This window comes from Vanrija albida (genome assembly GCF_041260175.1).
Source record: "Vanrija albida strain AlHP1 chromosome Unknown contig_6, whole genome shotgun sequence".
NCBI lineage: Eukaryota > Fungi > Basidiomycota > Tremellomycetes > Trichosporonales > Trichosporonaceae > Vanrija > Vanrija albida.
The window spans coordinates 2,007,835-2,031,547 of NW_027191425.1; the positions used below are offsets into that span (position 1 = coordinate 2,007,835).

General features: G+C 67.4%; 14 protein-coding genes and 5 non-coding genes across 19 annotated transcripts; 11 read left to right on the forward strand and 8 right to left on the reverse strand.

Moving 5' to 3' along the window:
* The first annotated feature begins 48 nt into the window (after positions 1-48).
* On the forward strand, positions 49-131 carry Q8F55_008173. Its single transcript has one exon. It is a non-coding gene; the product is annotated as a tRNA-Gln (tRNA).
* A 243-nt stretch (positions 132-374) lies between these two features.
* Q8F55_008174 (uncharacterized protein) lies at positions 375-1,131 on the reverse strand (the record flags this gene model as incomplete). Its single annotated transcript, XM_069356577.1, has 2 exons — positions 375-599; positions 706-1,131. 2 exons carry the CDS (start codon positions 1,129-1,131, stop codon positions 375-377), a joined length of 651 nt encoding a protein of 216 aa, XP_069206418.1.
* Positions 1,132-1,625: 494 nt separating this feature from the next.
* Positions 1,626-3,123, forward strand: Q8F55_008175 (uncharacterized protein; the record flags this gene model as incomplete). The annotated part of the gene is made up of 3 exons (XM_069356578.1): positions 1,626-1,819; positions 1,921-2,020; positions 2,068-3,123. The coding sequence occupies 3 exons, from the start codon at positions 1,626-1,628 to the stop codon at positions 3,121-3,123; spliced, it is 1,350 nt and encodes a 449-aa protein (XP_069206419.1).
* Positions 3,124-3,259: 136 nt separating this feature from the next.
* Positions 3,260-4,391, forward strand: Q8F55_008176 (uncharacterized protein; the record flags this gene model as incomplete). Its single annotated transcript, XM_069356579.1, has 3 exons — positions 3,260-3,708; positions 3,747-3,846; positions 3,897-4,391. 3 exons carry the CDS (start codon positions 3,260-3,262, stop codon positions 4,389-4,391), a joined length of 1,044 nt encoding a protein of 347 aa, XP_069206420.1.
* Positions 4,392-4,623: 232 nt separating this feature from the next.
* Q8F55_008177 (uncharacterized protein) lies at positions 4,624-5,909 on the forward strand (the record flags this gene model as incomplete). The annotated part of the gene is made up of 2 exons (XM_069356580.1): positions 4,624-4,920; positions 4,995-5,909. The coding sequence occupies 2 exons, from the start codon at positions 4,624-4,626 to the stop codon at positions 5,907-5,909; spliced, it is 1,212 nt and encodes a 403-aa protein (XP_069206421.1).
* A 424-nt stretch (positions 5,910-6,333) lies between these two features.
* Positions 6,334-6,989, forward strand: Q8F55_008178 (uncharacterized protein; the record flags this gene model as incomplete). The annotated part of the gene is made up of 3 exons (XM_069356581.1): positions 6,334-6,584; positions 6,627-6,726; positions 6,780-6,989. 3 exons carry the CDS (start codon positions 6,334-6,336, stop codon positions 6,987-6,989), a joined length of 561 nt encoding a protein of 186 aa, XP_069206422.1.
* Positions 6,990-7,264: 275 nt separating this feature from the next.
* Positions 7,265-7,811, forward strand: Q8F55_008179 (uncharacterized protein; the record flags this gene model as incomplete). The annotated part of the gene is made up of 3 exons (XM_069356582.1): positions 7,265-7,383; positions 7,416-7,515; positions 7,551-7,811. 3 exons carry the CDS (start codon positions 7,265-7,267, stop codon positions 7,809-7,811), a joined length of 480 nt encoding a protein of 159 aa, XP_069206423.1.
* A 265-nt stretch (positions 7,812-8,076) lies between these two features.
* On the forward strand, positions 8,077-10,583 carry Q8F55_008180 (uncharacterized protein; the record flags this gene model as incomplete). Its single annotated transcript, XM_069356583.1, has 3 exons — positions 8,077-8,294; positions 8,333-8,432; positions 8,475-10,583. The coding sequence occupies 3 exons, from the start codon at positions 8,077-8,079 to the stop codon at positions 10,581-10,583; spliced, it is 2,427 nt and encodes an 808-aa protein (XP_069206424.1).
* A 255-nt stretch (positions 10,584-10,838) lies between these two features.
* Positions 10,839-11,453, forward strand: Q8F55_008181 (uncharacterized protein; the record flags this gene model as incomplete). Its single annotated transcript, XM_069356584.1, has 3 exons — positions 10,839-11,041; positions 11,088-11,187; positions 11,220-11,453. The coding sequence occupies 3 exons, from the start codon at positions 10,839-10,841 to the stop codon at positions 11,451-11,453; spliced, it is 537 nt and encodes a 178-aa protein (XP_069206425.1).
* Positions 11,454-11,799: 346 nt separating this feature from the next.
* Q8F55_008182 (uncharacterized protein) lies at positions 11,800-12,537 on the forward strand (the record flags this gene model as incomplete). The annotated part of the gene is made up of 2 exons (XM_069356585.1): positions 11,800-11,973; positions 12,076-12,537. The coding sequence occupies 2 exons, from the start codon at positions 11,800-11,802 to the stop codon at positions 12,535-12,537; spliced, it is 636 nt and encodes a 211-aa protein (XP_069206426.1).
* Positions 12,538-12,992: 455 nt separating this feature from the next.
* Q8F55_008183 lies at positions 12,993-13,064 on the reverse strand. The gene has a single exon. It is a non-coding gene; the product is annotated as a tRNA-Asp (tRNA).
* Positions 13,065-13,407: 343 nt separating this feature from the next.
* On the forward strand, positions 13,408-13,505 carry Q8F55_008184. Its single transcript has one exon. It is a non-coding gene; the product is annotated as a tRNA-Ala (tRNA).
* Positions 13,506-13,680: 175 nt separating this feature from the next.
* Q8F55_008185 (uncharacterized protein) lies at positions 13,681-14,417 on the reverse strand (the record flags this gene model as incomplete). Its single annotated transcript, XM_069356586.1, has 3 exons — positions 13,681-14,015; positions 14,159-14,278; positions 14,312-14,417. The coding sequence occupies 3 exons, from the start codon at positions 14,415-14,417 to the stop codon at positions 13,681-13,683; spliced, it is 561 nt and encodes a 186-aa protein (XP_069206427.1).
* Positions 14,418-15,560: 1,143 nt separating this feature from the next.
* Positions 15,561-16,686, reverse strand: Q8F55_008186 (uncharacterized protein; the record flags this gene model as incomplete). Its single annotated transcript, XM_069356587.1, has 4 exons — positions 15,561-15,802; positions 15,919-16,017; positions 16,068-16,214; positions 16,422-16,686. 4 exons carry the CDS (start codon positions 16,684-16,686, stop codon positions 15,561-15,563), a joined length of 753 nt encoding a protein of 250 aa, XP_069206428.1.
* Positions 16,687-17,843: 1,157 nt separating this feature from the next.
* On the reverse strand, positions 17,844-19,422 carry Q8F55_008187 (uncharacterized protein; the record flags this gene model as incomplete). The annotated part of the gene is made up of 5 exons (XM_069356588.1): positions 17,844-18,120; positions 18,177-18,429; positions 18,819-19,037; positions 19,072-19,152; positions 19,194-19,422. The coding sequence occupies 5 exons, from the start codon at positions 19,420-19,422 to the stop codon at positions 17,844-17,846; spliced, it is 1,059 nt and encodes a 352-aa protein (XP_069206429.1).
* A 605-nt stretch (positions 19,423-20,027) lies between these two features.
* Q8F55_008188 lies at positions 20,028-20,099 on the reverse strand. Its single transcript has one exon. It is a non-coding gene; the product is annotated as a tRNA-Gln (tRNA).
* Positions 20,100-20,442: 343 nt separating this feature from the next.
* Positions 20,443-20,527, reverse strand: Q8F55_008189. Its single transcript has one exon. It is a non-coding gene; the product is annotated as a tRNA-Phe (tRNA).
* Positions 20,528-20,777: 250 nt separating this feature from the next.
* Q8F55_008190 (uncharacterized protein) lies at positions 20,778-21,147 on the forward strand (the record flags this gene model as incomplete). Its single annotated transcript, XM_069356589.1, has 2 exons — positions 20,778-20,856; positions 20,903-21,147. 2 exons carry the CDS (start codon positions 20,778-20,780, stop codon positions 21,145-21,147), a joined length of 324 nt encoding a protein of 107 aa, XP_069206430.1.
* An 85-nt stretch (positions 21,148-21,232) lies between these two features.
* Positions 21,233-22,198, reverse strand: Q8F55_008191 (uncharacterized protein; the record flags this gene model as incomplete). The annotated part of the gene is made up of 3 exons (XM_069356590.1): positions 21,233-21,813; positions 21,860-21,906; positions 21,957-22,198. The coding sequence occupies 3 exons, from the start codon at positions 22,196-22,198 to the stop codon at positions 21,233-21,235; spliced, it is 870 nt and encodes a 289-aa protein (XP_069206431.1).
* Between the last annotated feature and the right edge of the window lie 1,515 nt (positions 22,199-23,713).

Genomic DNA, 23,713 nt, shown 5'->3' on the forward strand with positions numbered 1-23,713 from the left:
GCCTCCTAGTGGTCGGAGGACACCGTCGATCAGCCACCTGTGGTCGGTGGTCTGGTGAGCGAGTGGTAGAGCTGTCTGATTTTGAGTAAAACTCTATTCAGGATACCTGGGTTCGAACCCCAGTCAGACCTGCAGCGGCGAGCTTCTTTGTGTTTTGTCGGGGGTGCGACGACCCCGCCGCCACTGGCGTCGAGCTCTTTTCGAGCGTACTCGGTCATCATTCAACTTTGCGGAAGAACAGTGCACCATTGGCCCGGGGCAGATCCTCCCAGCCAAGCAAGAGCAGCACGCCCGAACAGCATCTAGTTACATGAAGATCGTTGCGTCGTCGTCGCGTCGTCGTTTCTCTGTACCCCGGTTCAATGCCCCACCCCCTACCGCGCCCCCGCCCCCGCCCCAAGATCCCGCGCCTCCCACCACATGACCTCGCGCCGCACCATGTTTGCCGAGAGCCGCGCCGGCGGGTCAAACTCCATCGCGGCGCGCGCGGCGGCCGCGTGCTCGTCGTACCGCGGCGGCCAGGGCACGTCGAGCTTCCTGCTGGGTCCGAGGCGGCGGAGGTCGCGCACCATGCCATAGACCTGGTAGTAGCCTGGGAGCTGGGGCGGGGCGTGAGCGCTGCTTCCCCACGTCCTCTTGCCCTCGCCCTTCCCCCCAACCCCCGTCCCACCCCACGACCCCACCCCACCCCACCACCCCACCCACCTCAATCTCTATCCGCTCCAGCTTGGCCCGCACCCCGGCCCTGCTCTTGCCCGCACGGATCTTGATGTCGACGTACGACAGCACCACGAGCGCGGGGTATCTAAGATTAGCCTTTCGCGCGGCGCCGGCGACCCACGGGTGGAACCTCGGCCCCGTGAACGCGCGCAGGCAGCGCACCGCGTCGGCCTTGGTGCGTATCAAGGCCGGGACGGGGGCGGCGAGGAGCCCGTCCGCCCGTGACGCGCTCACGCTGAGCCGCCGCCGCTCTTCGGCCCCGAGGAACGGGTACACGCTCTCGCGCAGCGTCTCGAGCAGGCCGGCGCCCCAGCGCGTGTCGCGGCTTCGGCGCAGCGAGGCGGCGGTCAGCGACGGGCTGCGCGCGTGCCGGCCGGCGGGGTAGTGGGCCGTGTAGAGCGCATAGCCCATTGGTGGTGGCGAGGGGGTGGGTGGGGATGGGGGGGACGCGCGACGTGTTATACATTGGCTGGCTCGAGGACAAAGGAGGCCCACCAAGGGGTAGAATGGGCGACGCGTTTCGCGTCTCCTGCCCGTTGTGGAGAGCAGCGGCGTGCTACTCGGCACCTGGCCATGCACCGCAGCGACTTCCGTTCCGGGCGGGACGGGGTGCCGCCGAGCTCTGCTCGCTGCGGTGTCCCGTGGCGCGCCGGTGCACGCGCGTGCACGTTGGCGCGTCTGTGCAAGCCGGCGGCGTGGCGCGTGGCGTGTGGCGGGTGGCACCGCCAGGCCGCCAGGCCGCAATGGCCTCGTCGCTGCTTGACCCACCCCGGCCCCACCCACTCGCTCGCCCCGAGCGGCCAAAGCAGAGACTCTCGCCCCAGCATGTTGCTGCTTTCATCAACGGCCTCCTTTCACGTCTCCAGTCATCCGCTGCCAGCGCCGCCCGCCGCCCGCCGCCCATCATGCTCGGCGCGCTCGGCATCGGCACGCCGCACCCCCCGCCATCGCACCCACACGCGGCCTTTGCCGGCCCGTCAAACACCCTGCCCCAGCTCGACGACCACGACGACGAACGCGCATGGACCCACCGCGTCGCCAAGACGGCCGCCGACGCCGTCACCGCGCTGCAGATGTACCGCGGGCCGCGGTATGCCGAGTGAGTCGGGGTCGGGGGCGGGCGACGACGGCCGGACCTCGGACCCACGCCTGGCCTCTCCTGACTTGCTCGCGCCGCTCGGCTGACGCTCGCGCGCCCAGGTACCCCCTCCGCGTGATCCGCTCGTACGTCGACCAGAAAATCGTGCGCGGCCGCAAGCCGGGCGAGATCAGCCTCAAGCTCGACAACGTCGAGGCCGAGGTGCGCCGCTACCTTCCCCGCCGCTCATCTGCTCACGCCCGCCCCAGGTGCCAGAGTACGCGCGCGCGTTCAGCACGGTGCGGTATTTCCGCGGGCTGGGCCCGAGCGGCGTGCTCGACTGCGAGTGGCCGCCGGCGCTCGACGACGCCGACCCGCTGCTCGACGTGGCTAGGATCATGACTTTTCCAGGCAGCGAGCGCAAGGAGCGGCGCTCGGGCGAGCGCGAGCGTGAGCGCGAGCGGCGGACGGCGTCGCCCGCGCCGTTCCCCCCGGCGCCGTTCCCGCGCAGCCGGACATCCTCGATCGCGTCGTTCGCGCCGCCGCGATCCCGCACCTCCTCGATCGCGTCGTTCGCCCCGCCCCGCTCGCGCACCTCGTCCGCGTCGTTCGAGCTCAAGCCCCGCCTCCTCGGCCTAGACCACGGCTTCCACCGCACCCCCGCGCCCTCGGCGCGCCCGTCCCCCGTGCAGCTGACGTTCGCCAACACGCTGTTCCCCCCGCCCCGGCCGTTCGCGCACACGCGCAGCCAGAGCGCGCACCTCATCCCCGGCGCGCGCCAGCCGCCCTGGGCAGAGCAGCAGGCGCCAGAGGTGCTCGCCACGCCGACGCCGCAGCGGCTCGCGCTTCCCCGCGCCGCGGTCGTCTTCCCGGGCAGCGGGGGTGAGGTTGGCGGGCCTCGCGCGCGCCGGCCCTCCGCCCCCCTCCCCATCGCTATTCCCGACTCGCCGCGCCTCCGCCCCCTGCCCCTCCCGTTCACGCCGGGCATCACGCCGTGGGGCACGCCGCTGGCGACGCCGAGCCACTCGGCGCCCGCGAGCCCCACGACGCCGAGGGTCGGCGCGTTCGGGTTCCGGCGCGAGCCGTCCGAGCAGCTCGTCGACTCGCCCCGCTGGGAGAGGGGGGGCGAGCTCGCGGCGCACGCGACGGCGCAGGCGCTCGCCGCCCCAGCGCCACGCCAGTACTACGCGTACCAGGTCGAAATGGAGGTCGACGCGCCGCCGGCCTACTCGCCGGCCGACGCGCTCCGCTACTCCGAGTTCCTCGCCGTCCGGCGGCGGCGCTCCGAGCCGCTCCTGCGCGACTCGTACAGTGCCGGATTGTAGTGTGTGTATATGCAAGTGTGCAGTGGTGTCGCTCTCGCCCCGCGTTGCAGTGCGGGGGAGCACGGCCCGTCACTGCTTCTCGTGTAGGCATCTGTCGCAACCGCCCGCGCCCGCCAGCAGAGTTGCCCAACTCATCATGCCCCCATCGCCCTCGAGCACGCTCTCGCTCGAGTCGACCCACGTCCTCACGCAGCTCGCGCACATCTCGACGCTGCGCATCCTCCTCGCCGCCCTCCCAATCCCCGACCGCCTCAGCCTCCCCACTCCGCTCGCCACCCTCGTCTCCCTCTTCGACTGGGAGTACCTCTCGACCGCAGCGACCGGCATGTTGACGGGGACCGCGCTCGCCGTCGCCTCCGCGTTTGCGAGCAACACGCTCTCGGCGGCGTGGCGCACGGCGCAGCTCCTCGGCCGCCGGCGCGCCATCGAGCCGCCCCCGCCCGACCCCGCCCCCCTGCCCCCGTCGCCCAGGCTGAGCCGCGACGACATGGACCCGCTCGCCGCGCGCGTCGCGCCCCGCATCGTGCGCACCGCCTCAGACGCGGCCCTCTGCCTCAAGCTCTACCGCGGCCCAGTGTTCGCCGAGTGCGTCGCGCCCCTCCCGCCCCGCTCACCACACCCAGGTACCCCGTCTCCGTTATCCGCAGCTACGTCGACCACAAGCTCGTGCGCGGGCGCAGGCCGGCCGACATTGCCCGCAAGCTGGAAATTCTCGAGGCGGAGGTGAGTGGCGGCGAGTTTGTCCGTCGGTAGCTGGCTGACGCCGCCGCCAGCTCCCCCAGTTTGCTCGGTCCTTCGCCGCCGTCCGATTCTTCAAGGGCCTGGGACCCTCGCACGTCGTTGACATGGACTTTCCGCCCGTGTTTGACGACTCGCCAGCGGCGGCGGCGGCCGTCGCGGCGGCCAGTCGCCTCTCGACGCATGTGCACATGAGTAGGGGGAGCGACTGGGGCGCGGCAGTGGCCGAGACGCGCCGCGAGCCCCCCACCCAGCCGCAGGACGTGTGGCCCGGCCACTCGAGGGGCAGGGGCGATCGGCGCCGTGATGGCCGTGGGCGTGGCGGTGGCGTGGGGCGGGGTGGTGCTCGCGCCGCCGAGCGCACCGTACCCACCCCAGCCTCCACGTCCGCCGAGGCCCTCCTGAACCCGCTGCCGCCACAGGCCGCGCCGCCTCCGCCACCGCCCAAGCCCCTCGCGACGCCGCCGCATACCCCGCGCTCGTTCCTGCCGCTCCTCCCGGCGCACTCGCTCGGCCGGCTCGACGACTAGTCGTCGCGTGGCGTGTGGCACTACCACCCTCCGGACGCTCGCTCACTAGACACTGGCTCCACGTATAGACAATGTACCCATGAATCGGACCTCAGCTCAGCACGGATGCGAGCGTGTCAGTGCGCGCGTAGCGAGCGAGCGGTGCAGGCGAGCCGGCGGGGACCGCGCGCTGCCGAGCCGCTTCTTGTTGCTGCTCTTCTCACCTCCACGCTCACTGCCCCACACCGTCTCAATGCTCGTATCCACCGTCGGCGGGCTCTCCACCGCCGCAACCGCCACCCTCGCCCCGCCCTCGCCCTCGCCCTTCGGGCTAGAGCTCCTCCCGCCCCCGCGCCTGACCCGGCGCCCGTCGGTCCGCTCGGCGCGCTCAGCGCGCTCCGTCCTCTCGTTCCGCTCGTGGATCGCTCCGCCACCGCGCCCGCTCACGGCGATGCGCTTCGAGTCGTCCTCCTCCCTCGCGATCCCGCCCAAGGCGATCCGTACCTCCCGCGACGCAGTCACCACGCTCCAGCTCTACCCCGGGCCCGTGGTTTCGAGGTGGGTCGCCCCCCCGGCGCTGCTCACGCCAGATATCCCGTGGCCGTGATCCGGGCGTACGTCGAGCACAAGCTGCTCAAGGGGCGGACGACGCAGGAGATAAGCTACAAGCTCGCGGGGCTCGAGGCCCAGCTGCCCCACTTCGCTGCAGCGTTCGCCCTCGTGCGCTACTTCAACAACTTGGGCGGGCCGGACGCGACCCAGCGCTGGCCGCCAGACCTCGACCACATCGACCAGGACGTGGTCGACGCCGCGCGCGTGACCATGAACCTCGTGGCTTCTCGCCCCGCCACCCGGAGGGGGGGCAGCGTCGCCGCCGCACTGTTCGGCGCGCTCAGGCCCCGCACGCGCAGCCTCTCGGCGCTCAAGGCCGCCCGCGTGGCGGGGTCCAACGCGAGCGGCGGGTTTTCGAGCTTGCACCTTCCCCGGTCACCAGCGCCGGGAGAGTACGCGCTGCGCTCGCCGTCGCCGTCGCCGGCGCCGGCGCCCCTGCCCCTGCTGCCGCGCTCCCCGCCACCGAGGCCGACAGTCATCACCGCGAGCGCGCGGGGGCGAGCGCTGTCCGCCGCGGCGCCCTCCAGCGTGACTTCCCCCGCGTCGTCCGCGCCGTACAGCGCCGCCGACGCCCCCCTCTACCCCGCGCCGCAGTCGCTCGGCACCACGCCGACGACCGCGACGAGCCCCACGGCCGGCTCGGACGCCTTCGGCATGTCGATAAACATCAGCATCGGCACGCCGTCGCTCCGCTCCCTCGTTCCGGGCGGCACGACGACGCCCGTGTCCACCCCCGTGGCGGGCGCGTACCCCCCGCAGCTGAGCGTCCGGCTGCCAGACCTCTCGCTCGACCTCGACGGCCTGTTTGACTTTCCGCACAGCCCGACGCTCGAGGGCGAGCGGGCGTACACTACCGACGATATCGTCGAGCGGCCGCCGCTGCCAATGGTGGCGGTCGGGTCGCGGCCTGTGACTGCCTTTCTGTGACTTGCAGAGCTGCTGTCTGTGAGAGAATGCTGCGACGCGACGACGACGACGACGACGACGACGACGGCGACGACGAAGGCGGCGGCGGAGGAATAGTGGCGTGTGACTCTGTCGACGTCGCGCGTGAATTTGATGCGGTGGGCGGGTGCGTGCGTGGATCAGTCTGTACGCTCTGCTCTGCTGTCCTCCTTGTTCTGTGTATAGTGTATCCCGAGCAGTCGCTGATGGCACTGTATGCATGGCAGTCATCATCATCGACGTGTCGCCAGTCACGGGGGACACGGCCAACGTCGCATCGCAGCGCTGTGGGCACTGGCTCCGTCGCCGTGGTCGTCGTTCTTTTCCGCGACGCATCTGCCCAAGCAGCAGCACATATACGCACTCGACGAAGCATGCACTGCGTACCCTCCCCCTCTCACTCGCCATGATCTTCCGAACAAACACAGACATGTCGGTGGGCCCGCTGCCCGAGCACCCCGAGCGCCAGTCGCCCGGCCAGCGCCTCTCGGACGGCTTCGAGCTAATCACGGCGCGCTCTCCGCGCTCGCCGCGCCGGCCTCGCCTCCGACGCGCAGACAGCTCAAAGGGCGAGGAGGAGAGCAACGGGCTCTTCGTACGCTCTGCCAACAATGTGCGCGTGTGTTTGAGGGTGTACTCTGGTCCTCCGCTGCACGAGTGAGTTGGATGTTAGTGCGCGGGCTGGGCTCATTGGCCCAGATTTCCAGTGTCCGTTATTAGGGCCTACGTCGTCAACAAGATTGCGCGGGGGCGAAAGACGGCCGACATTGCGCGCAAGCTCGAGATTCTGGAGCGCGAGGTGGGTCAAGAGTGCGTGGTGCTGGCCGTGCGCTGACAGCTTGCTCGCTCCAGTTCCCCCTCTACTCTGCAGCCTTCAACATTGTCCGCTACTTTACCGCGTTGGGGCCGTCAAAGGCCCTGCCCATCCCGTGGCCGCCCCCCGCCCGGCACCGGTTCGACCGTGTCGTCATGAGCGCGGCCACGCGCATGAGCAGGAAGATCAAGGGGTGCGAGCCGCCGCCGCCGTACACGCCGTTTGACGAGCGTGCGCCGTTGTTGTAGGGGTGGTACAGGAGGGGAGTAGGGCCAGGTGGGGTGGGGGGGTGGGTGGAGAGAGGGACCACAGCATGACGACTTCTTTCAAAGTGGCGACGAGGCAGCAGCAGCAGCACCACCAGCACCACCAGTTGTATCCCTCCGTAACTCGCGGACACACCGATATGTATAGAATACGGGGGTGGGGCTACGACGCAGCCCCACCCACTCGGCCGTACGCTTCTTATCGAGCAGCATCTCAACAGTTGAAACTGCACTCTTCTCATGTCACCCCCCTTCTCATGACGGCCCCATACCCAACTCGTGACTCTGCACCCCGGCCCCAGCTGGCAATCTACAGCGCGCACGACGTGCTGGCCATCCTGCGGCCGGTCGACGGCGAGCCGCAGCCCCCTCGCGAGTGAGTGCCCCAAGCGACATCGCTGACCCCAGGTTGGCGCTGCCCGTCATCCGGGCGCTGGTGCGCCACCAGCTCGAGTGGGGCTACGCCGACGACGAGATTGCGCGGGGCCTGCGCAGCCTCGAGGCGCAGGTGGGTGTTTTTGTGTTGCCGCCGCTGACCCCCAGCTGCCGGGCTACCCGCGCGAGTTTGCGGCGGCGCGCGAGGCGCACCGCTCGGCGAGGGTGCGCTCCTTCCCTCCGCCCGAGGTGGCGAGCGAGCGGCCGCCGTCGTGGTGGAGGCGGTCGGACGCGGCGAAGGCGCTGGTCGGGGCGAGGGGCGGGGTGGGGTCCAAGCTCGAAGACGACGTGTGCGCTTCGCCGCCGTCACCCCCGCCCGTCGTCGTCACGCTGTGGGGGGTGACGCGGTGTGTCATCCCGCGCGAGTAGTGTTGTAAGCATACATGTTGTGGTGTTGTATAGATGTTGAATAGATGTTGCATAGAGTTGGCTCGGAGGTCGGTGGACCGAGCAGGCAATGTGGCGTTTGGCGCAACTCGGACCGTCTGGTCCGTGCGGCCGTGGGTGGGCTGCTTCTCACCCAGTCCCCATTGTCGCTCGCCATCGCATTGCTCTTCGACTGACCACTTGATCTGACTCGCAGAGGCCAGCGACCATGGGCCGACGCTGAGCAGAAGACAACGACAGCAGCACCATGGGCAAGAACGACCCCGGCATGCCCTTCACGCCCATCGGCGGCGGCGGCGGCGGAGGCAGCAGCTCCGCGCCCGGGCCGTACCCGTACTGGAACCCTAGCCCGGAGCACTACAAGCGCGCGGCGGCGCCGGCGGTCAAGAAGCTGCCCAAGCCCGTCAAGACGTTCCACAAGGCGTATGCCATGCTCAAGGCGTACGACGGGCCGCAGGTGTCCGAGTGGGTGCCGGCGCCGTCGCCCCGATGACTGACCACAGGTACCCCGTGTCCGTGATCGCATCCTACGTCGAGGCCAAGATGTCCAAGGGCAAGGCGCTCGACAACGTCAACGCCAAGCTGCACGACCTCGAGGACGAGGTGCGCGCCGAGATAGTGCCCCGCTGACCCCAGTGCCCAGAGTACAGCGTCGCGTTCGCGACGGTGCGCTTCGCGCACGCGCTAGGCCCGTCAAAGGTCCTCAAGGACATGGTGTACCCGCCCGTCTCGATCGCCCCGCGCCCGCCGCCGCCAGTGCCAACAAGTCCGAGGGGGTACAACCCCGCGTCACTGCCCCCGCTCCCGAGCCCGCAGAGCGCGCGGGGCATCCCCCTCCCCCCGAGCCGGGGCGGCTCGCCCGCGCCCTCTGCGTGGTCTAACGGCTCCGCGCCGTCCCCTTTCGCGGGGTACGGCGGCCTGCCTCCCCCGAGCCCGGGGCTGAGGAGCTTCCGCACCGTCTCGCCCAGCCCGAGTAGGGGGAGCACCGACTGGCGCTCGGGCCCCGACGAGCTCGGGCGCGACAGCCGGCGCGGGAGCACGGCGAGTTCGAGCGGGGGCGGCGACGTGAGGCGGCCCGCACCCCCGTCGCCGCTCGGCGAGGGCGCGCGCGAAGGCCCAGTGCTCTGGGCGCCGACGCCGCTCCCGGCCACGCAGGGCTTTGACGGGTTCCTCCACCCCGGCGCTGGGCGGCCCGCGCCGCCCCTCCTCCCCCCTCTGCCGCCGATGTCGCCGTTCGCGCCGAGCAAGCGCCAGAGCGGAGAGCTCGCGCGCCGGCAGAGTGGGGAGATCGCGCCGGCACCGGCGTCGCCGCCCCAGTCCCCGCGGCTCGCGAGCCCCCAGCCGCCGCTCTCCCCGCACCAGCTGCCGGCGTGGTCCGGCCCACCGCCCCGCCCGGCCCCCTCGCCGCCAGTCTCGAGCCCGGCCCCACCGCCCGAAGTCGTGCTCCCCACCTCGCCGCCGCCGCTCAGCCTCCTCCCGCACGGGTCGCTCTCGTCCGCGCCGCCGTCCCCGCGCAACAGCTTCACGCCGACGCTGGAGGTCGTGCTCGAGGACGAGGGGGCGCCGGAGCAGACGCCGCGCCGCGCGCCCGTGACGCTCGCGCCGCCTGCGAGCCCGGGCACCCGGGTCACGGTCTTCGAGGACGACAGCGAGCTGTCGTACTTCCGCGGGTCGGTCTTCGTCGACGACCGGCCAGAGACGATGCTCGCGAGCCCTTCGGCGCCCCCGCCGCCGGGTTTGCCGGCGCCCAGGGCCACGCCCCCGCCTGCGCCGCTCGTGCTTGCCCCGGCCACCCCGCCCCAGCTGCTGCCCAAGCCCACCCCGCCACTGTCCCCCCGCCGCGCGCCGGCGCCACGCCCAGAGACAGAGTATCTGGGATACCTGGCCGGCTCGCCGCCCGTGTCGCCGACGTCGCCGCCCCCGCTGCCGTCGCCTCCCGCGCCAGCGTCCCCGCCCCCCATCCCCCGCGCCCCCGCACCACCACGGCCCCCACGCCCAGAAACAGAGTACCTGGGCTACCTCGCCGAGTCGCCCCCGCCTCTGCCTACAGCAACGCTGCCGCCACCCCCGGTCCCCGCCCCGGCTCCGGCTCCCTCCCCTCCCTCCCCTCCCTCCCCTCCACCCCCTGCCCGCACCCCCCGCCCCGAGACAGAGTACCTCGGCTACCTTGCGGCCAGCCCGCCCGCCTCGCCCCCGCCCCGGCTACCGGCACCCACGGCCACACCCACACCCACACCCCCAGCCGACAGCGACGAGGGGCACGACTTCTCGCTGCAAGAAGTCGAGGACATGTGGCGCGACGAGGCCAACTTCCTGCTCGAGTACGGCATCGACCTCGACCATGACCACGACCCGGGCGAGCTCGACGCCAGTGTGAGCAGACACAGCCTCTACCCGGACGGACACGTCGGCCTGGGCCTAGCGCTGGGGGGCATGGGGCTCGGGCAGGGCAGCAGCGGGGAGGCTGCGCGCGCCGAGACCCGCGCCGCGCTGATGCGCCGCAAGACGACGCGCGACTCGCGCATGCAGGAGATTATCGACTTCACGTCCCCGCCGCCCAGCTTCAGCGGGCACGGCGACCCGGTGCCGTGGCGCGTGTCGCTGCCGGCCGCGCAGTCGACGGAGGAGGACTGGATCTACTCGGCGTACGAGAGCAGCTCGCCCGGCTGGTCGGAGAGCGGGTGGGGCAGCGCGTCGCATGCGTCGCGGCACGGGGTGCAGGACGGCGGCGTCGAGGTCGGGCGCGCGATGTAGGTGGTGTAGATGGGGGTTTAGGGGGTTAGATGATCGATGTATCTGTGTATGTGTCGTGGACGTGTCACGCCCAGCAGCTTTGCTCCTCCCTCGACAGCACAGCTGGGGCGAGAGATGCATCGCGACGAGGCTGTCCGTGTCTCACTCGCACAAGCCGCCACGATCCGCCCGCCGCCACCATTCACGACGCCAGCCCACCAGCGACAACAACACTTGAACCAGCCTCGACCACTCAACCAACCCACCCCACCGACCATGTTCTTCGAGGCCCTCTTCATCGCCGGTGCCGTCGGCGCCATCGTGCACCACAGGCACAGCGAAGAGGCTAAGCGCTTCGGCGTGCGCCCGCCCCTCGACTACATGAGCGCCGGGGAGGCGGCCAGCGTCCCCCTCGTACCCAGACGCGCGGCCGACGTCGTGGCCTGCCTCGAGGCGTACCACGGCCCTCCGGTGGGCAAGTGAGCTGCTCCCCCACGCCGAAGGCACCAGCTTACGCGCGCCCAGCTACCCGCTCTGCGTGGTCGGCTCGTACGTCGCGTACAAGCGGCACAAGGGCACGAGCGACGACGAGCTGCCCTCCAAGCTCGAGCTGCTCGAGGCGACGGTGGGTCGTGTGCCCGGGCTTGCTGACACCAGCTGCCGCACTACGCCGCCGCGTTCTCGACGGTGCGCGCGTGGAACGACCTGCCAGCCTCCCGCGTCTTCCCCCCGCCCTTGCCCCCGCCACCGGAGAACGCAGGCATCATGCCGACCAGCGCGCCCGAGCAGCTGCCGCCGTACACGCCCGCCGACGCGGCACGCGCCCGGTTGCTTGGCATCAGAGAGGGGCGCGGCGTGACCCGCCCCCGGCCGGCGTCGTATCAGTACTAGGGTGACTAGATATCCGAGTCAACATCAACACCCGAGGGACAGCCGAGGGAGGGACCAGAGACATGCCTCCGATCCGCAGCCTCGGAGGCAACAGCAACCTGCACGACTGGCACATTCGCCAGAATGCCGACGTCCAGCATCTGCATACGTAGCGCACAGTGCCGAGAACATTGCATGTATGCACTCGCCGTAGATTAGGCGTCGTGGCTCGTCGTGGCGAGCCTGGACTCGTGACCAGCTACGTCACCTCGCCCAGCCAGTGCCACTCTTAATAGCCTGCGCCGGTCGCCACCGTAGCCCGTTCTCACGACCGACCGACCATCCCAGCCCTCTCCCACCCAGCACCATGGTCATTGTCGAGACGATTCTCCTCGTCGGCGCGCTCGGTTTCGTCGCGCACAGCCTGCACGAGCGGCAGCAGATCGCGCGCGCCCAGTTCGGTGTCAAGCCACCACACAAGGACCACCAGAAGAAGTCCATCCGCGGCCTGCCTCTCATACCCAAGACGAGCTCGGACGTGGTGCGATGCCTAAGGGGGTATACGGGCCCGCCGGATGGAGAGTGAGTCGGCGCGTCTCCTCCACCACTGACACGCAGCTACCCACGAGCCGTGATAGACAAGTACATCGAGTACAAGCGGTCGCGGGGGACGCGGGACGAGGAGCTGGCCGGCAAGCTCGACGTGCTCGAGAAGCAGCTGGCGCAGTTCGCCCCCCTCTTCTACGAAGTGCGCGAGGACTACCGCCTGCGCGAGTCGACCAGCCTGCCGCCCAGCCCGAAGAGCTTGAAGAACCGGCGGCTCTCGCGCCTCTCCGACGTGTCCGACAGCATCCGCCCGTCGCCCATGTCCCTCTCCCCTGCAAAGGGGCCAGGCGACTACGGCGAGGCCGGGCCCAGCGTCCGCCGCCGCTCAAACAACGGCAAGCTCAGCCCCGGCGGCATCAGCCCCGGCGGCCTCCCCGGCCCCAGCGCCAACGGCAAGAGCGAGATCCCGCCCCCGTACACTGCAGACGACGAGGTGCGCGCGCACCGCATGGAGGTGTGGAACGGCCAGTCGGTCAACCGCGTCGAGGGCGTGGCGTAGGGAAGCGAGAAGGAAAGGCAGAAGGCAGCAGACAACAGACGATCAGAAGCCATCATCATCACTAATAGTTTCACGCATACATGAGGGGACGAGGGTGTAATGAGTAACGTCAGGAGATACATACGTCTCTGGTGAATGTATACGGTGGGAGAGGTGGTGGTCGTGTGCGCGTGCGGTGGTGAGGGTGCAGCTGGTGAAGGTGGACGGGGTTGGTGCCACATGGACGTTCTTGACCCCTCCTGACGTCTTGCTGCACCACGGGGGCAGCAACCACCACCTCTGCCGTCCCCCCGACCCCTCGCGGACATCCTCCACATCATCCAACCAACAACACATGTACAGATACAAAACGACACCCGACGCCGGCCCAGCGGGGCTACCGCGCGCGCCAACCACCTCCCTCCCCTGCATCCCTCGCCCCCCTCGCCCCTTAAAAAGGGATTGAACCCAGGCTGCTTCCTGTCGGGGAATCGAACCCCGATCCCCCGCGTGACAAGCGAGTATACTGACCGTTATACGAACAAGAAGATGTTGCAAGAGCTATTGACGTTTTCCGGGGCGTTTGGTGGGGTGGTACTTAAGCTCGCTGAGGTGTTGATGGGAGGTGGTTGAAAAAAATGATGAGGCACAGAAGCCGAGCTGCCCGCACAGGACGACCACAACGGCTCGAGTTGTTGGGAACGGCTTGCGTTGTTGGAGATGGGGGATCAGGCATCTAGGAGACGCGCATGCATACACCCCGGCGATCAGAACAGGTCAGAAGCATGGATGGGCGCGTGTCGATCGCGCCCGTCGCACAAAGAGGTGCACGTTGTTCCTGCCTCGCCTCTGCACGCCCAACACGGACTGAAAATTTTGGGAAATGTTGCCGGGCGTGTAGCTCAGTTGGTAGAGCGTGTCATTAGCACGAGTACTGCGGTACTACTACCTACTTGACAAGGTCTTTGGTTCGATTCCTAACTCGTCCAGTTACAATTACGTTTTGCCATTCAGGGGAGGTAGAGGGGGAGGGGGATTGGTGCTGTGGCGCGACTTGTGCTGCGTGGCACACGACCTGTTTGGTTCCGACAGCTGCATGGTTCTGATTATACGACCTATTCACACAACTACAGTCCATAGTGTCCTCCTACGTCAGGCCGTGTACTAGAGCACAGCGACGCCCGCGCCAAGAGCCAGCGCGAGGGCAAGCACGCCCCCGCCGACGCGGAGGGCGGCAGCGGCGCTGGGCGCAGCGTTGGGGATGGCGACGGGGCCGCCTCCGCCGTCGGTGGGCGGCGCGTCGACGGCGTACGGGTCAGCGGGGGCCGCGGTGCCGCCGGTAGGGTCGTTGATGATCACGCCGGTCGCGGACGCGGCGGGGGCCGACGTGCTGACCTGGGCACGGGGCGAGCCGAAGGGGACGATCTGGAACGAGTCCGACGTGGCGTAGAGCGTCGCCGTGTCGTTTACGGCGGTCAGCTTGACCGTGTAGTTTGGGCCTGGGGGCGCGCGGGTGCTGGGCGTCAGCGGGACCAGGGAGGGGGGGGGGGGGATGTATGGGACGGCGGCACTCACGACCAGATGGAGAGCGACGACGACGTGGTGCGGACTGGGGTTAGCTAAGCGCGGAGAGGCGGCCCACTGAACGTCTTGAGCTTGACGTCGGCCGGGATGAGGGTCACGTCGGGGTTGGAGAGCCACACGGCGAACGCGGTCGGCCCGGTGCCGGTCCACGCGAGCGTGTTGTTCGCGTTCTGCACCCCTGCGTGTCAGCTGGGCGATGGGGCAGGCTTACACCACACGGCCGTGCTGGGCGAGTAGATGGACAGGGTTGAGCCGGCGGCCTGGGCGAGCACGAGGGCGGCGTGCGCGAGCGCGACGAGGAGGATGAGGGGGGTCATGGCCAGTGGGTTAGGAGCAGAGATACATGGTCAGTGGGTCGTCTAGAGTGGGCGATATATACACGCTGCAGCTGACAGCGAGCACCAGCGTCGAGTCAGTCAGCCGTGAGATGCGGGGAAGCGAGCACATCGCACAGCACACGAGAACTCTGAAAGCCGAGAGCACGAGCAGTGTAGTACCCACGCCCGCAAGGACGCCCGCGAGTGGCAGTCCCACGGCGTGCGCCAGACGACGGGTCGCTCGGGTACCCACTCGCACCGGTCGCAGAGGGCGACACGGCGTCTCCGGGGATGTCTAGCTCGCCCGGGCCAGTGTGGTGCTCAGCACCGCTGGCGCCGTAAGCGTCACGGTCGCGTGCGGTTCGGACGTGCCGAGCGTTTCGGGGTCGTTCCGCCATCCATGAGGCCGAGGGCGTACCTCTCACCTCGGGCGCGTCGACCACACTTGCTGCGAGGCGGGCCTGCCTGCTGCGCGGGTGGGCGTGCGCCGGGCGAATGGGGTGGCGCGGATAGCATGCTGCGGTGGCGCTGCGCCCGGCTTGGCGCTTGGCGCAGCGTCTATTAGCAGCGCCGTGAGGCCGGAGAGCGCGCCACCGACCGCACGACGCACTGCTGGACTTGGTCCGCACGTCGCTCGTCTTCGCGTGCGTGAGCCGCACAGGGAAGCCTTGCGGCCGGGTGCCCGCCCACGCGAGCGTGTTTGTCGCGCACCCCTGCGTGGCTGGCTGAGGGCTGGGCGCCGGGTTGTGGGCGAGTCGCCTGCAGCACATGCAACTGCCGCTGCAGCGGCCATTCGGAGGTCGGCGCCCGGGCGTAGATCTTGAGTTGCGGCTCGGCCTGCGCCGCAGCACTGCTTGCGAGCGGAGAGCCACTGGCGCGGCGGTGAGCATCGTGAGGGCGTTAGTCGTCGGGCCACCCGTCGCGCTTTCTTGGCATTACATCTCCAGCCCTGCCACTTCCCTTCCCCCACCTCCCGCAGTCCCTGGGCGCAGTCCATCCGAACAATGCGTAACGAACATGCTGCGTGCATCGGCAAAATAAGAGAAACAGACTCGGCAGAGACTGGAGCATTAAAAGCGCCATATGAGTGGATGGGCACTGACCAGGCAGACAAGCCGCCCGGCCAGCGCCGGGGCTGCTCCCTTAGATGAGGAGGGCGACAGCGCCGGCGAAGGCAACGGCACCGGCGCCGATAGAGGCGGCCTTGCCGGCCGACGAACCCTTGCTAGACGAGGCCGAGGCGTGAGCGGTCGAGGTGTGCGAGGCAGTCTCGGGGTCCGAGATCGTGACACCAGTGCCGGTGGCAACGGGCGCAAGCGAGACCGAGACAGCGGTGGTCGAGTTCCAAGGGCGGATAGTGAAGGGCTCCGAGGTGGCGAAGATGACTGGAGAGTGTCAGCGATACGCCCGTGCCGGCGTCCGTTGCAGCACGGTGGCAGACTGCGGCCGTAGAGAGTAATAGCACGCCGCAGTCGCCTGCCGCGGGCACAAGAGCACTCACCCGACGAGTCGTTAACGCCACGGAGCTGGACAGTGTAGCCGTCGCCACCAGAGTTGGTGCGGGTCGACCAGATCTGCAGGCTCGAGACGCTGGTCTTGACTGGGATGGGTCAGTGTCGAGGTCTCGGGCTGATCTCTCGCGCAACTCACTCCAGGTCTTGAGCTTGAGGGCGCCGTTCTGGACCTGGCCGTACTCGGTGTCCTGGAGGAGCGAGGCGTTCGCGTTGAGGAGCCAGACCGAGAAGGCGGTGGGGCCAGTGCCGGACCAGGCGAGGGTGTTGTTGGTGTTGCCGACCCCTGCGATGTCAGCGAGCCGCTCGCACGAGAATCGGCGCGTCTAGGCGTGTTCTGTAGGGCAGACGGATGTCTGCCGCGGCTACGGCGTTTGGTTTGGTCCAGTGCCAACTTTAGACATAGCGCGCATGGCGCGATTGCCTCTGCAGCAAACACGCCAGGCGCAGTCCACGGTCCCCCATGCTCGCCAGCACCACAGTCCCCACTCACAGTAGTTGGTGGCCGAGGGCGAGTAGATGGTCAGGTGCGAGTTGAGGGCACCGCCAGTGCCCGAGGCGGCGGGGGCCGAGGCGACGGCCGAGGTGGTGACGTTGGCACCCTCGGTGGCGGGGGCCTGCGAAGCGTCGGCGGGGTCAGAGCCAGCGCCGGCGGCGTCGGTGGGGCCAGCGTCAGCCGAGGGGGCGGCCGACGACGAGGCGTCCTGGGCGAGGACGGCGAGGGGGGCGAGGATGAGGGCGAGGAGCGAGAGCTTCATTGTTGTTGTTGTTGGTGCTAGTAAGGACTGTGGGTGGGTGAGGTGAGTAAAAGCAAGGCAAAGTGTGTGATGGGAAAGAGAGTAAGAGCAAGAAGGAAGACGAGGAAGGAGATAGCAGGCGGGTGGGTGTTGGGTGTTGGGTGCTGGGTGATTGGTGACAGTCCCGCAGTCGTCTCTGTCCCACGCGCGTGCTTGCTTACCCTTTCCCGCAAGTCAGGCAGGCAGGCAGGCCGGCAGCCAGCCAGCCAGCCAGCCAGCCAGACTTGAATGGGATCGTCCTGGCGTCCCTTTCCCTTTGTCTTGTCCTGCTGACCCACCACAGATAGACTGCCCAGACTGCCCAGACCAGACAAACTGTCAGGCCGGCTGCTGCCGCCTGAAGCTCGTCACTCGTCACCCTGGGACTGAGCGGTTTTAGATTTGTTTACCACTTCGATTGGGCAGTGCCTTGAGCAACCGTCGTTGCGTTGCTGGCTTGGCGTGCGCGACGAATCTCACTCACTCTCACTCACGCACTCCCTTCGTCATTGGTCCCTCTTGGCGACCGGGGAGCTCTCTCCTCGTCTCCCTCTACCTCTCCTTCCTCGAGACAATGTCAACAAGGACACCCTCTTCAAGTCGAATCACCCACTCGCACCCCACCCGCGCGTGCACGTCCACTGACCCTTGACACCCTTCGAGTCCTGTCCGACGCGACTCGCCTCCACTGTAAACAACTCGCGACTCGGCCACTCTGCGCACAGACCCGCACGCGCGTCAGTTTGTGGCGTCCCAGCGGGCCCAAGGCACAAGACCAGAGGCGGGAGTATTTCCAGTCAGGGAAAACAAACCGGCCACCCCTGATGGCTTGAACCAATTTGCGCCCTGAACACCAAATGTTCTTTCGCCCCCCTGGGTAATATTGCTTCCGTGCCTCGTTTTGATCCCGTCGGGGGCACCAAAGGAGGGCACAACATGACAATGACGACGGCGGTTTATGACGTGATGACGGCCAAGAGGCAGGCAAGAGGCAGCAACTCTCGACGACAACCATCTTGGGGTTGTGGCAGCAGCAGCCTCTGTAACCAGGCCCGCTGTGGGACTGACCACAGACAGCAGCTCGACAGGCTCTGTAACCTGGCCGACTGTGAACAGACAACACATCTTGGCATCGCCAATCACAGAAGAACAAAGGCAGCAACAGCGATGGCGAGCACACCACTGCCGGCAGAAACAGCAAAGGACCGTCTGTCGCCGCTGTTGGGAGTGCCGCTCGCGCCTGCGCTCGCGCTCGCACTTCCAGTCGCCCCTGGGCTCGTCTTTGAGCCCGTCTTGGGGCCGAAGATATCGGTGTTGATATCGTTCGGGGATGACGGAGGTCCGGTCGTGTTGGTGTCGTTTTTAACGCCCAGCGGGAGGACTGAGGCGTTGACGGCCGCAATGGAACTGAAGACGCTGTGTATGCGTGTCAAACTCGTGCCTCCGCTCTCAACCGCCACAAGCAAACGTACACAATGCGCTGGAGGTACATGTTGGGGTTGACGTTCCTCGCACCGATGGGAGGCGGCTCCCACTTAACAACGGCGTAGTTCCTCACGCCGGGGAACACCCAGAACTTCCAGCGCTGCTGCGGCCCCTTGCAACCGTCGATGAAGACGGCGTCGGTGCCGATGTTGCTGAGAGCGAGGCCAGTGTTGGAGACGTTGATGTCCATCTTGGCCCAGGGGTCGGCACCGAGGTAGACGGCAACGCCGTAGACGCTCTCTGCGAGCCAGTGTGAGCGGACGTGCCGTGGGTGCGGGTGAGAGGGGTGGGGGGGGGGCTAGACTGGTGGAGGGTGGGGAGCGGCGGTACTCGTCTTGCTCTTACGCGTGAGGATAGGTCTGGCATGGTGCACTTCACCTCCTCCAGACAGGCCAGAGCTTCGGGCACCAAACCCGCCCGCTCCGCCGTTGCTATTCGAGCCGCCAGAGTACAGAGGTGTGTCGGTACCTGACTTTCTCTCTCGCACCGCCTCGCCCACTGATGGGGGGATGAAGTGTGACCCCTCCCCCCTCCCCCGCGACCACTTGCCAGCCGAGTCGTTACCCAGGCGCGAGGTCGAGATCTCACCCCGCGGCCTGGTCCACGACCCGGCACACGCGACCACTCACCATCGAAGACGATCAGCGCCGAGCCGTTGGTGGAAACCTTGCGCCCCTGCCCAGACGGGTGGCACCTCGACGAGTTGATGGACCACTCGCCAGTGTACTGGACCTGCGTGTCGAGGTTGACGTCGGTCTCGTTGACGGACGGGTCGATCCCGACAATCGCAGCCGTCGTCTCTGGCGGGCTGGGCACGAAGTACGGTGTGGTGATGTTGAGGGGGTCGGCTGGGGCCGTCAGCGGCGTCGCGAGCCAACTCACTAATGTTGCAGCCGTCCGGCGTCGTGCAGCATCCCGCAGGGCGGCAGTACTCGCCCTTCTTGCACCGCAGCACGTCGTTATCTGCGCGTCCGTCAGCCAGGCCCACCGACCCCCAGCCTCACCTTGACAGCAGATGTCTCCGGACCCGGCACAGCCGTTGCCCGATGCGCAAACGGTCGAGCTGCCGACGACGCACTCGGCCTCGCGCGGGGCGATCCGGCGCGGGAAGAGGAGCGGGTTGTGCGAGTGGCCCAGCCACATGGCGCGGCGCATCGCCTCGCTGCCTTCGCGCGGCGCCCAGGCCGACGCCGAGGCCGACGCGGCGACGAGCGCAAGAGATAGCAGCCTCATTATCAGTAGTTTCGTAGATGTGCATCAGTAAGATGCATGCACACGTATGGTTACTCCGCCTACCCCCCCTCGTCACAGAACAGCGGGCATCAACATCCTCCACTCGAAGTCGAGTGGGTCGGGCGAGGCCCACTTCAGTGCCAAGCCGGACAATGGGATAAGGGTAGGTAGCCGCGGCTCTCGTAACACGGAGTACGCGTTGTGCCAAAATGCCCGCCTCTGCTATCCTGCCCTGCCGCGGCTGATCGACCTCCGCCGGCCCACTACCGCTTGCTACAGTGACCGTCTCTGACCGTTTCACCACTGCACGTGTGCATGAAGAATGGCATTGTGGCGTTGCTGGCTGTGTGCTGCGCCGGCGCGACATGCCGCTCCCACACTGCGACATAGATCTCCGGTGGTCGAGCGATAAGTGTTTGGGGCCAGGCACTCGGGCCGGAGTGCTGCGCGCTGCAACGCGTCGGGCTCGCGTGCACGTGGACGCGGCGCGGCGTCCCTCCACCGAGGCCCTTCCGGCGTATCCCTCCATCCTCCTCGCACCCTCCTCGTCCCTTCCTTCCCCGCCAACCACCTAAAAAGCTTGCGCTCTCGCGCTCGCTTGCTTCAGGTCCGACTGGGAATCGAACCCAGATTACAAGAATCAGAATCTTGTGTACTAACCGTTATACGATCAAACCGAGGAAGCGTGTCGGTGACCGCTGAGGGAGGGGGAAGAGGAGGGCCGGGTTCTGACGCCTCTCCGACTCAAGGCGCAAAGCACACCACACGGCTGTCACAGCTCCCAACAGAGTTCTGAGCACAGCGATTGACTCCAGCCTCGTCAACTGAGCGCTCTGCATCGTGAAAACGCCCCACAAACACGCCCAAACTTCAGACAAGAAAAAAAGCGTCCAGGAGTGGCGGCACCTCCACCCTGCGGCGATCCCTGACCACCCAACCGCCTTCCAACCGTCCCTTCCCCACCCTCGCCATCGCCGACGCCGACGCCGCTGCGCATCTCGGCGCAGATGCAAAAGCGTATGGAGCCAGGGTGGATCGAACACCCGACCTAGCGATTTGATGACTGAACTTCAGTCGCTCGCTCTCCCAGCTGAGCTATGTCTCCTTACGTGTTTTCCGGGGCGCCCGCGATGTCTTGAGCGGTGGGCACACACATGCGGCTGGGTGCGGTGTGATGCTTCTCGTGGCGGTGTGCATGTGTGCGAGTGTGTGCGTGTGTCGCACCGGAAGGCACTGGATCGAGATATTGACACTTTGCCTCGCCTCGACGCCCGCCTCGCTCGCACCAGGCGCCGCGTATAAGTTGTGCTGGCCGTGCTGTTGGATGCCGTCGCCCTCGACTCGCCCAAGCAGCTATGGTCGCACTTGCTGCTCTTGTTCTCAGCGTCCTTGCCGTCACCGCCATTGCCCAGTCGGAGTTGAACACCACCTCGAGTAAGTGCAGATGATTGCCAGTCAAACGCTCCGCTGACGGTGATAGATCTCCATACTGTGTCTGAGGGGGTCACAGCCCACAACGCTACCGGGCTCGGAGGGCATCCTCTCGTCCCCCCGACCCCACCGTCTCTCGGCTCCCCGATCGAGTCCAGCACGTCCCCCACGACCAACGCTAGCAGCCCGCTTGGCAAGACGCCTTCAGGCTTCCACAGCGCCGCGACGCCGACTCGCCTCTGCGCCGCCGGCCTCCTCGCCCTTGCCGTCCTCGCCACCGCCGCCATGATCTAGCTCCGCCAAGACTCACGCAGTACATCGCGCACACTGAATGTAAAGTATAGACATGCCAACCAAGTGTCCGTGTCGTCGTTTGGGTTTAGGCGAGGAGCGCGAACACGGCGGCAGCGACGACGGCTGGGCCGCTGATAGCGAGGTGCGAGGCGCCGCTGCCGACACCGGGGATGCTGAGTGCCGAGGGGGCGGCACTGATGCCGGCAGGACGGGTAGCCGAAGGCGCTGCAGCAAGAGGAGTCGTAGAGCGAGCAGCACTCTGAGTGTTGATAGCAGCGGAAGGAGGAGTGTACGTCGAGGTGGGTCGAATGGAACTGGCACCCGCACCAGCACCGCCGCCAGCACCCGAGCCAACGCCACCAGCTCCCGAGCCAGCGCCACCAGCACCGGAGCCAGAGTCGCCGCCAGTACCGCCGGCGCCCGAACCAGCGCCGCCGCCGGCACCACCAGCACCCGAACCAGCACCGCCAGCGCCGGAGCCAGAGTCGCCACCAGTACCGCCGGCACCGGAACCAGCGCCACCGCCAGCACCGCCAGCACCCGAACCAGCGCCGCCACCAGTGCCGCCACCAGCGCCGCCAGTGCCCGAGCCGGAGGTGGGGGCCGACGAGTCCGAGTCATAAGTCGGCGTCGGGTTGTCGGCGTACGACGTGCCGGCGGTACCAGCTATGCGGGGTCAGTGGTGGCCTTGAAGATCGAGCTGGCTACTCACTGCAAATCTTGCCGTTGGGGCAGCAGCCGCCAACCGTACAGTAGAGGCTGGGTGGGTCAGGGGCGTGGTCGATCTCGGGGGGCCTGGGTAAACTCACCCGCCACGGCAGTAGCCAGAGTCGGAGCAGCAGACGTCGGTGGTGGGGATACAGCTGTCGCCTTCCTGGTTGGTGCAGACCTTGTAGCCTGACTCGCAGGACTGCCGCTTGCCGAGGCGGCCGGCGAGCCTGAAGGCGCGTGCGTCGACGATGTTGAGGTGAAGGCGGTCCTCCAGCCCGGAGGCGGACACGGCACCGGACAAGGCGGCGAGGGCGAGGGTCAGGAGTGTGGCGGGGATCATTGTTGTTGTGGAGAAGTTTGGGGAGCGAGGAGGGATCGCAGGTCTGTGTGCTTCTTATACCGCACTCCTTCTGCTTCTCTCTCCCGGCAGCGCGTCCTCGTCCGCGAAGCGCGCGTCGGAAAAGACTCTGGCGCTGACTGGACTCGAAAGCACGCCCCAACTTTCGGCAGCGGTCGGCAGCGATAGCCCTGCTCACTCCAAACACCCCTCCCCGCGCTCTGCTCTGTCTTGCGACGGCAGTGCTCGGGACACCGCACTGACGGGCTGGCTATGCACACGGGCAACAGGAATCAGGCGTGGTCGCAGCAGCGAGCGAGCAGCGCCATCTGTGGTTGTTGGCGGGCGAACATTCCTGGGCAGTTGTGCTGCCTCACCCGTTACAGTTTGACGCGACGGCCATCATCACCGCTTCCCCTTGCCAACCGAGGACTAATCTGCCCTGTCGTCGGCCCCGTCGTCGCATCAGGCCGAAACACTGCTTGTTTGAATGCTTTCCGATCCAGGCAGTACCCAGTCAGTCAGGTTAGCGTTTGACAATGCCCGCGGGCTGCCGGTATGAGTGAGGTCTGCTGAAGGTTGGTGTTGACTGCAGGTGACCTGCCTTGAATGAACCCACTCTGCCACTTTCGCCGGGACCCTGCAAATGCCCGTTGGGCTCATGAAGGCACCGAATGTCCCCACTCCGTGCCGCGGTTAGCAGCGGCATTCATCGACATACCCTGCACATTCGAGTGGGACGGCCCCTCGTGTTTGGCCTCTTGGATTGCTCGTCTCTGCTCCTTCACCCGCGGATGCGGGTGAATGCTGAGCCCACCCACCCTTGGGACCTTGGCTTATGAGCTGTGTATTGACTGCAGCGCAATGGGCTGTCTAATGGGCCCTGCCTGCACTGTTATCTGCACTGCCTTAGAAAGAGCTTATTGCTCCTAAGCATCGGAGGCACTGCAACCTGTAACACTGCAGTGTGCTGGGCGGTGCTGGCCATGGCAGTGCAGGCGAGGTGGCTTGCTTGCTGGTCGCTGGCAGCTGTATCGCTTACACTACATGCACGAAGCCCACCAAGGCTCGTTTGAACCTCTGCAAGACAGCTAATGGCTCAATCAACGTACGTCCAGGGTGGGTGCAACCAAAACACCGCCGTCACCCCACCCCCCGTGACGCCTCCTCTCCTGTGGCTTGCACCCGTAGACCACCTGTGCTTAGCTTAGACCTGCCGAGCATGCCGAGGAGAGGCGTTCAATACCGTCCGGACAGAGTCGGTGGTGCACGCACGTGTTGCTCGGCGACTACTTCGGAGGAGAGTACGGTCGTAATCCTCGTGGTGGAGAAAGTACGGGGAGCGTGCTGCACAGTCGACAGCAGTGCAGCACCGTCACTGCCTCGAGGTCACTCGTGACTGGCCAAGCTGGGGTATCCTGGGTCAAACCAGTACGCGGTGGTCGGGTTCCTCGGCCCGCCTGCGGATGGCATGACCGTTGTCGCGGAACCCTGACGGCAGCTCGTTCCGCCATTACA